At 34.7% G+C, this 11185-nt stretch overlaps 1 protein-coding gene across 1 annotated transcript; it reads left to right on the forward strand.

Annotated features, from left to right (window-relative positions):
• Positions 1 to 6126: 6126 nt before the first annotated feature.
• LOC147479974 (flavin-containing monooxygenase FMO GS-OX-like 9) lies at positions 6127 to 10927 on the forward strand. The gene is made up of 7 exons (XM_086577354.1): positions 6127 to 6826; positions 7282 to 7352; positions 7731 to 7889; positions 7972 to 8054; positions 8332 to 8467; positions 9317 to 9490; positions 10645 to 10927. Exons 1-7 carry the CDS (start codon positions 6274 to 6276, stop codon positions 10849 to 10851), a joined length of 1383 nt encoding a protein of 460 aa, XP_086433480.1. The 5' UTR covers positions 6127 to 6273; the 3' UTR covers positions 10852 to 10927.
• Positions 10928 to 11185: the final 258 nt, after the last annotated feature.

Here is an 11185-nt window from a genome sequence, read left to right on the forward strand (position 1 = left end):
TTCCTAGCATTCCAGGCCATCCACGTTCCTCAGACTCTTTAAGCAAACGTTGAATATCTGCAGCATTTGGTTTGCGCAAGTATTCACCTCCAAAAATTCTAATAATTCTATCACAGAAATAGCGCATGCATTCATGAACAGTTGGCTCAGCAACATGTAACGTATCATCTACTAGATCAGCTGCAGTCCCATAAGCAAGCATTCGTATAGCAGCAATTACTTTTATTTTTGGGTTAGTCCCAAACTTACCCGCACTATTAACTTTTTGTTGAAAATATGGTACATTATGATTAAGATGATTGAAAATACGAGTAAATAATGATTGACCCATACGAAATCGGCGTCGAAAGTCGTGGTCACGAAATATAGGATTTGCACCGAAGTAGTTAGCATTAACACGAGCCAGTGTTGCCTCGTACTTACGATTCTTACATTTTTTTTCTTTCTTCGAACCACCATATGGTCTATAAGAAGACTCCGCTTCTTACTGACGCAATAAACTCAGACGATGTCGAACCAAAAGTAGAGCAATAACCACTAATTTACGAGTTTTAACTGCAGTGTTATCATTTGAAGAGCTCGATTTCGAACCACTATATGGTATATAAGAAGACTCCGCTTCTTACTGACGCAATAAACTCAGACGATGTCGAACCAAAGGTAGAGCAATAACCACTAATTTACGAGTTTTAACTGCAGTGTTATCATTTGAAGAGCTCGAGCTCGAGCTCGATGAAAAATCAGAAGAAGATGAATGATCCATTGAAAAATCGTCAAGAGTTTTGGTAGCGTTTTTTTTTTTTTTTTTGCTCAAGGAGATGAGGAGTTTAGATGAGAGGGAACATGAAAAGTGAGTAGAACCTCGCATGACCAAGAGGGTTAAATGGTTATAGCACGCGGGTTTGTACCTGTCAGATGGGCTTCTATGGCGCGGTTTTGTAAAACCGCGTGGGCTATATGGCGCGGTTTATCCAAAACCGCGTAGTTTGATGTCGAAAATGTGATGTTGTTCCTAAAGTTTTTTGATATTTTTTTGGTTTGGTATTTTTTTTGTTCAAAATTTTAATGTTTTTTTGGTAGCTATTATAAATATGCTCTTAGTTTCCGTATCAGCATCCACGTGATTTGATACATTTTGAGGTGGAGGACACATTATTGAACATAGTTTCTTTTATAAATTATATATGCATTTCTTGAAGATATGTAATACGTATGGCGGTTTGATTGCTGGATCTCATATATCTGTCAGTTCCCAAATTAACAGTGATGAAGAAGAAAAAAGAAAAAAGCTTCCTCCTTTCTGTTGGTATGTAGGAGAGTTTATATCAACCAACATTGGTCTCTATCTTCAGTGGATCTGGAGGTGGGTTTTGTGGTTGTCTCCTTTGGTGCAGCCACCTTCCCACATTTTGCAGATCTTACACTATCTCAAGACCTTAAATAAGTTGGGTTTAGTTGGTTTTTGGTATGCAGCTGGTTGTGGTAGTTTCATTTTGGATTTATTTGGTCCAACATCTCTCTATCGACGTCAAGGCCATGGGTTGACCCTTTATGTCCGGTTTTGGTTTGGCATTATGATTTGTTTGTTCAAAGCCATGGCTCTCTCCCATTTTCTACCCTCTCCGGATTCTTTGGTTTGGGGTTCTTGGTCAGCCGCCGCTCACTATTTGGGCCTTTGGTGGGGCATTCAGGTTTGGAATTGCTAATCGACTTTGTTGTTGTGGAGTATTATCAGACGACGATGACTCGTGAGTCGTCACCATGGGAGATCCAACACGGTGGAAGAAGGAGCAACTATGAAGTGACCAAGAGAAAAGGATGGGGTTTCAATGTGGTCGAGGTCTTTGCTTGGTGGTTGCTTGGAGCTGGTGGAGTGTATGTCGAGACTACCATATATTTACAGCTTATGTTGGTTTCAACTGTTTTAATTTCAGTTTTCTTTTCTTGTTTTCAGGTTAAGTTTAATTGTTTTGATTGTAAGAATTTATGTACAAATTAATACAATCAGGGCAGTTTATCAAAAAAAAAAAAAAAACCATTGTTATGAACCGCTTGCTCTAAAAGCTCCAACTTGTAGAGAAAGGTTTGGACATTGTATACAGATGGTAGACACATACATTACCACAAACATGGAGTGGACTCTGTAAATTCTCCCACAAATATAGAGTAGACTAGTTAACTCTCCAAAAGAAAACCACGGGTCACACACATACGACAACAACCTTAAAATTGTAATTTTAATTTGGTTCTAATGTAAAATATGTTCTTCACAGTAGTCAAATAGGGAACAGTTTTTTGAATGTACGATAAATTCACTCTAGTAAATTTCACTCTCGTTCGATAATAGAGTATCAATAAATGAAATATAGTAGATAGAGAACTCCAAAATATGGATTATTGAAAAAAGATCATTTGCATCAGTTGGCAAACTGCCATACATAGATTTGTATTTTTATATATAATTCACATAAATCAAATAAGAAAAAAATGAAAACGAAAAAAGAAAATGAAATGAAATGAAAACGCAGACAACTCACTTTCGGAATTTAGACTCCTGCAGCCGAACTGTCGGGAGGGTGTTTATATACTATGGCATAGATAATGCCCAGCCCATACTACAGTTTCGATGTACGAATGAAGACCTTTGGCAAAAGTGCAAAATGCCAAAACCCGGAGAAAACATGGAGAAGGGCCAACAATGGACAGTCAGCTCATCAGACGTGTTTCTTTATTTTTCACTTGAAACAACGGATAAAGAAACAAAAGCATACGAATGGTTATTTGGGCATTGTGAATGCCACGACAGGTCAGGATATTTTATGGGATCTACAAAACGAATGGTGGATCTAGGAGAGATCTAAATAATTAACTAAGCCATTATGATTTTTTCTGAGTGATCTTGGTTCACACCCAAGTGCCACCTGTCTTTAATCGGACTGAGAAATTAGAGCAAGGGAAGAAATGCCCAACCTAAAAAATTAGGGTCAGTAAGAAAGACCAACCCAGTGTATTCAAGGCGCGCTTAAAGCGCAAGACGCACTTTTAGTGCCTCGTCTTGACCAAGGCGCGAGAGGTAAAATAAGGCGTGTGTTTTTTGTGTTTTTTTGCGCTTTTTGTCGGAAAGGCCGGCTTAAAGCCTTATCAACTTTACAATTTTTCTTTTTTTTTTTACAATTTTACTATCATTGACACATTTACACTCGATCCAATTGTTGTATGATATAAGAAATTGTACAAATTTAGTAAGTTTCATTGTGGAGTACACTTTAAACTTAATTTTGACTAGTTTTTGTTAAGTTGTATAGATTGAGAGAAGACACAAAGATGGATTAAATTTTAAATGAAATTTTACGGGGATTCTAAAATTGAATCACGTGTTCTATTTTATGAAGAACTCATTTGGCTCAATTCGATCGATTCATTATTTTAGTTTATTGAAGTTGAGCTAGATTGTATTGAGAGATACGAGTTTTATTTTGCTTTTACTTATTGTTTAAGATTTTTCTTTTAAATGACTACAATGGTTTTATGTTTACAATCACATAAAATTAATTTTAAAGTTTGGCTGAGCAAATCAGTGATAATTCATGTCATATTTAATATATATTTTATTTTTTATTTGATATATCTATTTTTTTATTACTATGCGCCTCACTTCAATCAAAAGTACGCTACACAGCGCTAAAAGGCCTGAAGGTGTTGCGCCTTAGGTGCGCTTTAACGCCTTTACTATACTGGACCAACCCTTTCAACCCAATAACAGACCCGAACCAAACCGATAAAAAACAGTTTGGGTTTTGGTAATTTGGTTTGCCTTCTACCGAATCGAAATCAAACCGAACCAATAAAATATTGGTTTGGTTTCGAGTCTGTCCTCCACCGAACCGATAAGATGACATTTTAATAATATTTATGATTAATTTTGAATATGTTTATCAATTGTGTGGTTGAAATTAATTGATTTAATTTAGGATTTAATTGATTTTATAGTTTTCGGTTCAGGGCGGTTCGGTTTTGGTTTGCAATATATATCTTATCGGTTTGGTTTGGTTTTGGATGAAATATAATATTATCGGTTCGGTTCGATTCAGTTTCGGGTTCCCAATTTTCTTATTGGTTCAAATTCAGATTTTCCAAAACCCAACCCAAACCGATCCATTGACAGTCCTATGGTCAGTGGCGGAGCGACATGGTAACTACATAGGGCACGTGCCCCAGGTGAATTGGAAAGAAAATGTCAAGTATACTTACCTGGTTACCAATATTTATTATGTAGGACCATGAACAACTCCCATATGGCCACATATGAAGGTGACCACCACTAAATAATTAACATTCAATTCATACCACAGCTACTAAAGGACCAAAGTTAAATGGTTAGTTATTATCTTGTATTCTCATCAGCCAATGTGTTGAAACTATTGTTTATTGATAGTTAATATTACTTATTTACATAACTGACTATGCACATTTATTGGTTATGGAAAAAAAAATACTGCACATTTACAGACTTACAAAGTGATATGGAGTATTTCGACAAACATATAAGATAGTTTTGATAATGTAAGTCTCACAAGTCAAGTCTAAATTCATATGAAAACTTGATATGGAGATTTCGGGCTGGGGATTATGTGATGTATAGTTGTATACCATGTTGAATTTTTGAAAGTTCAAAAAAAAAATCATCGAACTTTTGGAAATTTAACGTATATTATGGATGCCTATGCACTTGGTGATCAATTTCTAAAAACTCCTAGTGAGGTGGTATTTTTTCCAATTCTATTTCAATAGTTGGGGAAAATAAAATGGATTTAGCTTGAGACATTGAGTGCCCCAAGTAGAAGGGATTCCTGGCTCTGCCACTGGCAGTGGCAGTTTGTTTCTGCTATATATCTCTCAGCTCCCAAATTAATAATACAGACCTTGGAATCCTAGTTTCAAACAAGGCCCAAAATATTGATATCGATGAAGATATTGGTGTACCCAAAAACCGATATATATCGGATATATCCAATTTTTTTGGTGACCAATCCAAACTATTTAAAATATCAGAAATATTGGAAATATAATGAAAATATCGGATTTATATTAAAAAATGGTCAAAAAGTCAACCGATATATATCGTAAATATCAGATATATCGATTATATCGGCAATATAAAATTTTATATATGAAATTCCGATATATATCGGAAAAAAAGATTCTATATTCGGTGGATATATATAAAAAATATCGATATCGGTGTACCAAAATACAGATATATATCGATGATATATTGGATATATCGGTAATATTTTGGTCTTTGGTTTCAAACACATTCTCCGTGATAATAAAAAAGGAAACATATTCCTTAAAATATAAATAGAATAACATTCTTGTGGCTTTTGTTCCTTTCAATAATGGAGTGAAAGGTAAGGGTCACTGAATTATACATTAAGTATATGAGTTGACAGCAGACAGCTCTAAAATTTTAGTAGTGGTTATTAAGAGGTTAATATATTAGTTGACGTATCCAACATCCACGTGATTTGAGTTAGAGGACACATTAGTGAACATAGTTTCTTTTATGGATAAATCTAGAGTGCGCAGAGAGAGAAAGTGAGAATGAATATGAGCCACTCATACACACAAAGGAAAATATATTTCAACAAAGAAATACTGATCTAAAAACCCATACATCTCGGGCACTGAAGACATGCTCTTCTTTTATATATTATATACCGCATATTACTGAAGTCAGTAATACAGTAGTGGCAACTTGATTCTACAACTGGTTCTCATATATTTGTCAGTTCCCAAATTAACAATGATGTGAACCACTTGCTCGAAAAGCTCCAATTTGTAGGGAGAGGTTTGGACATTCAACATATTGTAGACACATATCATACCACAAACATGGAGTGGACTATGTTAACTCCCCCACAAGAAAACCATGGGTCAACCTTACAATTGTAATTTTAATTTGGTTCTATAATGTAAAATATGTTCTTTATGCGTAGTCAAATAGGGAACAATTTTTTGAATGTACGATAAATTCAATATTGTAAAGTTCACTCTCGTCCGATAACATAGAATCAATAAATGAGGAGACATAAGGTACATATAGTTGACAAAGAACTCCAAAATATGGATTATTGAAAAAGGATCATTTGCGTCAGTTGGCAAACTGTCTCAATTCATCAAAATTAATTAGTTTCACCTAGAACTTTTAAGTTTGTTTCACTCAACCTATAAAAGCCATACAACACATCAAGCTCATCGCCAAAGACCAATATGGTTTCAGAGGGAAATCTCTGCGCAAAGAATGTATGTGTAATAGGTGCAGGACCTTCAGGTCTAATGGCAGCAAGGGAACTAAGAAAACAAGGCCATGCTACAGTGGTCCTGGAACAAAACCATGAAATTGGAGGACAATGGCTCTATGAGCCTAATGTTGAAGGTGAAGACCCCTTGGGAAAGGATGGTGTTCTGAAGGTTCATAGTAGTATCTATGCTTCCCTTAGGCTCACTTCACCTAGAGAGATAATGGGTTGCACTGATTTCCCATTTTTGGTGAGGAAAGGTAGAGATACGAGAAGATTTCCTGGTCATGAGGAACTTCTTTTATATCTCAAGGACTTCTGTGAATGGTTTAGGTTGAGGGACATGATAAGGTTTAATACTAGAGTTGAGTATGTAGGTATGTTGGATTTTGCTAAGTTTGGCAGTGATAAATGGCTTGTAAAATCTAAGGATATCAGAGGTCAGAAAGTTTTTGAAGAGGTTTATGATGCAGTTGTTGTGGCTACAGGTCATTATTCTCAGCCAAGGCTGCCTAACATCAAAGGTATACGTCACGCTGAAGGTCCCCTGCCTGGGGAGGGGGGGGGGTCTCCTCTGTTGAGCAACACACACAAAAGAAAGTTGTGTGCACACTACACAATGCGCGTTCATTCACTACTCTCTTATCTCTTGTAGAGCTAGAGTTGATTATTTTATAAGTACACTTAGCATTTGGTCCCACTTAAGCTCTTAGGGGCAACACTCTCCTAGGCACTTGCATGTTGAATGTCTATCAGCCAAAATTTGTATATTAACCGTAAGTAGGTACACTATGTTCACATTTAGCAAATAGCCGAAATCTCTTAAAAGCTTAAAGTATGGTGACTTTGCACAAATATTGTATATATTTGTGTTTTTTAAGTATCACTTGTATATGCTCTTTGCTAATGAAGATAAATGTTCATTTCTTCCTTCCCCTGAAAAATGTCCAGTTGCGCATTTTTTTTTCATGATGTCCAGGTATGGATACATGGAGAAGGAAGCAAATACATAGCCACGCTTACAGAGTTCCTCAGCCATTTGTTGATGAGGTCGAGATTTCACTACTGTATTTAAATACTGCTAGTTAGATTACTACTGTGTACCCGAGTTGTGAATGGCATAAAATCTATAGAGCATTTCCAAAACTGGTTTTTTTTTTATAACAACTTGTTCGAATTGGACATCCAGGGCATGACTTGGTGAGATTTATATTTAGTTAATAGTTATGTATACTAGTAATAATGACCAATACTCTTTCTTTAGGTAAGCAGTATTCAGTAATGGCCACACTCTATCCCCTTGAAGCCCAATTTTAATCAAATTAATTAAATTTTTTCGGTTCAGTGTTTTAATTATTTTATAAACAGATTTTTGTGTCAAATACTTTTTTGTCCTTCAAAGTACTGTTAAACGTTTTCCACGTATAGGTTGTGGTGGTGGTTGGAAATTCTATGAGTGGAACAGATATATCAATGGAGCTTGTACATGTAGCAAAAGAAATTCATCTTAGTGCAAAATCCCTTGAAATTTCTGAAGGCTTAACTAAAGTCATTGCGAAATATCAAAATTTACATCTTCATCCACAGGTATACTAATTGATCACGTTCATAAGAATTACTGTATATAGATACAAAAGAAAACTAACCATTCATTTAAAAGAAAATGCAGATAGACTCCCTGCATGAGGATGGAATGGTGCTCTTTGTGGATGGAACTTCAGTCAACGCTGATTCGATCGTTTATTGTACAGGGTAATTATCAATGTGAACTAATGTAATTAATCCTTAGACTATTTGTATTGCATTTAAGATTGAAAGCCATAAACAATACTGAAGCACAAATAATAGGCTAATTATTTGTTGTGATTCTAACTATGTCGACTATCTTGAATGATCAATGCGCTAGGTCAAACATGCAGCTCACATATAATTCTCAGACTCTTACAAGTTTTCTGGATCCAGCCATGCATCTTATTCGATATGATTGTTGGTATTTATTATGGTGGTAATTGTATTAATACTTATGTAGGTATCAATATTCATTCCCTTTTCTTGATACAAAAGGAATGGTGGTTGTGGATGATGGTAGAGTGGGACCTTTATATGAGCACACCTTCCCCCCATCTCTTGCTCCCTCTCTTTCTTTCGTGGGTATCCCCAGAAAGGTACATACCTCAGTATCCTTGTGAGCGCTCCTGCATAATAATTTAGTATGCACATCAAAGGCAGAGTATGTAAAAGAATACATACATCCTTAGCCAAACTAATCACAGTAACTACTATATACCGACTCCAGAAAATCAACTCCCTAAAGTGACTTCCTAATGACTGGCCACTTGTCAGTTGGAATAAGAATTAGGGGTGCAAGTGGATATATAAATATTCGAATTCATAATCGAAAAATTGGATATTATCTGAAAATTTTGGATATCGGATTCGGATTCGGATACTGCCATATCCGCATCCAAAAATATCCGATCCGATTTAAAAAATTAATAGTTATTATATATAATTAATTAATTAATTTATTATTGTATAAAATATTATATAAAATCATAAACTAATAATATAAAACTATAATAACAAAATAATAATAATAATAAATGACAAATATATATATTTATAATAGTTTTTATAGTAGTAAAATGAATTATTCAAAGCAAATAAAATTTTAATTAATATGAATTTTCGGATCGGATATTATCTTATATCCGATTCGGATATATGAAATTGGATTCGGATAAATTTTTTAATATCCGCCGGATTCGGATTTGGATTCGGATATCAGTATCAATTTTCAGATTTGGATTCGGATATCCAGATTTGGATTCGGATATCCGAATCCAAACCTATCCGTTTGCACCCCTAATAAGGAGTCAATTTTAGAGAATCATAATAGAAATGCTCGACTTACTATAGGCATTCCACCCAGTTTTTAAGTCTTGGAAGCAATGTATGGTAGTAATGGTAGTACACTAACATAAGCAATGTTCTACTATGACTTGTTGATGTAGGTTCTAGCACTGCCATTCTTTGAGGCACAAGCGAAATGGATAGCTCAAGTATTAGCTGGGAAAAGAACACTACCATCATGGGATGATATGATGAGATCAATACTGGAATTTTATAATTCAAGAGATGTTGCCGGTATACCAAAGAAATACACACATGAAATTGCCAGTTTTGAGGTAGAGACTTGCATTTATACATAACAAAGAATTTGAAAGGGGGTTGTGATTGTTGGAATCTGATCTTAGTTCAAATTGGATCTGAAGTATTCAACCCAGTCCAATCCAATTCAAATTTGGGGTAATTTTGTGTGCATGTTTAATATAGAACAAGTAGAGATTTTAGAAGAAAAATATATGGAAATCCGATTAGTAAATAATTGAAGAAGAAAGATGAGAGATTTTGATGAACAAAAACAATAAGTAAGAAAAAGAAGAAGAAGAAGATTAGAAATATAAAGATAGATAATAACAAAGATAACTCAATTAAGAGACTTTTGAATAATAATCATAATGGCTTGGTTTACAAAATACTAGAGAATCCATATTTATAGATATGGTTTCTTAGACTTTAAGCAATGCAAAATAGAAACTATCTCTAATTCTAATTCGACACAAATTAAGAAATAACTTAACTCCTAATGATAGTATTTTAGAATCATCTAGAACATAGGTATTCTATCATACATCAATGTTAAGATGTTTAAATAAAAGTACTACTACATGCTAACCAAAGTACTGCTACATGCTTAATTACTTTGTAAGTTAGCTTAGGTGCTTACAGTACAGTAAGTATTTTTCAATGCTAAATGAGTTTTAGCATTGAAATTTTGGAATTTGCCATTTAGGACTAGAAACTTAAAAAGTACCAATGCCTAATCAAAATCATGCATCAAAATACATTTATTTTTACTGAAGAATGAGCATCCAACTTAAAACCAATTAGTGAGAAGTGGAGCAGCCATAGGATTTATATATTGAATGGCTAGGCTTTAGACAATATCCCCCCCCCCCCCGTGTGGCGTAATCTTGAGCCTAATACGTGGACAATTTTTCAAACAGAAGACGTGGAGTAACATGGCCGGGCTAGAAAAATAGTCCGCTCTGATACTATATTGAAAATGTACATCCAACTTATAACCAATTGGTGATAAGTAAAGCGACCCATGATTCATATATTGATTGGTTAGGCTTTAGACACCCGATGTGGGATAATGATCTCAATAATCTTTAACGCAAAAAAATAAATAATATACCATGGAATTGATGTTTTAGCTTCATTCTCACACCCAAAACAACATAACTAATGCATTTTTTTTAAAAAAAATTTCCAGGTATGTCTTAAATATGGAGAACATTGTGGGTTCCCACGCTTAGAGGATTGGAGGAGAGAGCTCACTATAACATCTATAAGAAGAGCTGAAGGCAACTTGGAAACTTATCGTGATTCATACAAGGACGATCAAGAACTTCTTCAAGAAGCTCATCAAAGCAACCACTTTACATATACTCAGCTTGCTAATGAAGATTTTGATCTATAAATTTATGTTTTCCAATGTCTTTAATCTTTAATGATTCAACATTAATTGTCCAATTTCCTCATCATGGCATGATCAAATTTATATATGTTTCTATCTTGAAATATTAATTTTTGTAAGTTTTAAACTATCAAATTTGACTGTGCATTGACATGACTACATGGCAGCACCTGCTTCAAAATTAGTTGTTGCATGAGATTGACCTAACAAAATGTCATAAATACTAGAGTTGGCGCATGTCCAAATGCTAGCGTGATCAAAAAATGTCCTTGAAGTGTAATAGTAACTTTTGTTTTTTTGGGATTTTTTCTAAGTTAGTGTAGACACCCCATTTTTA

This window comes from Coptis chinensis, chromosome 8 (assembly GCF_015680905.1).
Source record: "Coptis chinensis isolate HL-2020 chromosome 8, ASM1568090v1, whole genome shotgun sequence".
NCBI classification, from domain to species: Eukaryota; Viridiplantae; Streptophyta; class Magnoliopsida; order Ranunculales; family Ranunculaceae; genus Coptis; species Coptis chinensis.

Bases quoted from the DNA above. Each gene is read 5' to 3' on its own strand.
- LOC147479974 (XM_086577354.1), top strand. From the start codon at position 6,274: ATGGTTTCAGAGGGAAATCTCTGCGCAAAGAATGTATGTGTAATAGGT. The intron at 8,055-8,331 runs GTAATTATCAAT...ATACTTATGTAG, and splicing joins TCGATCGTTTATTGTACAGG to GTATCAATATTCATTCCCTT. The intron at 9,491-10,644 runs GTAGAGACTTGC...AAAAATTTCCAG, and splicing joins ATGAAATTGCCAGTTTTGAG to GTATGTCTTAAATATGGAGA.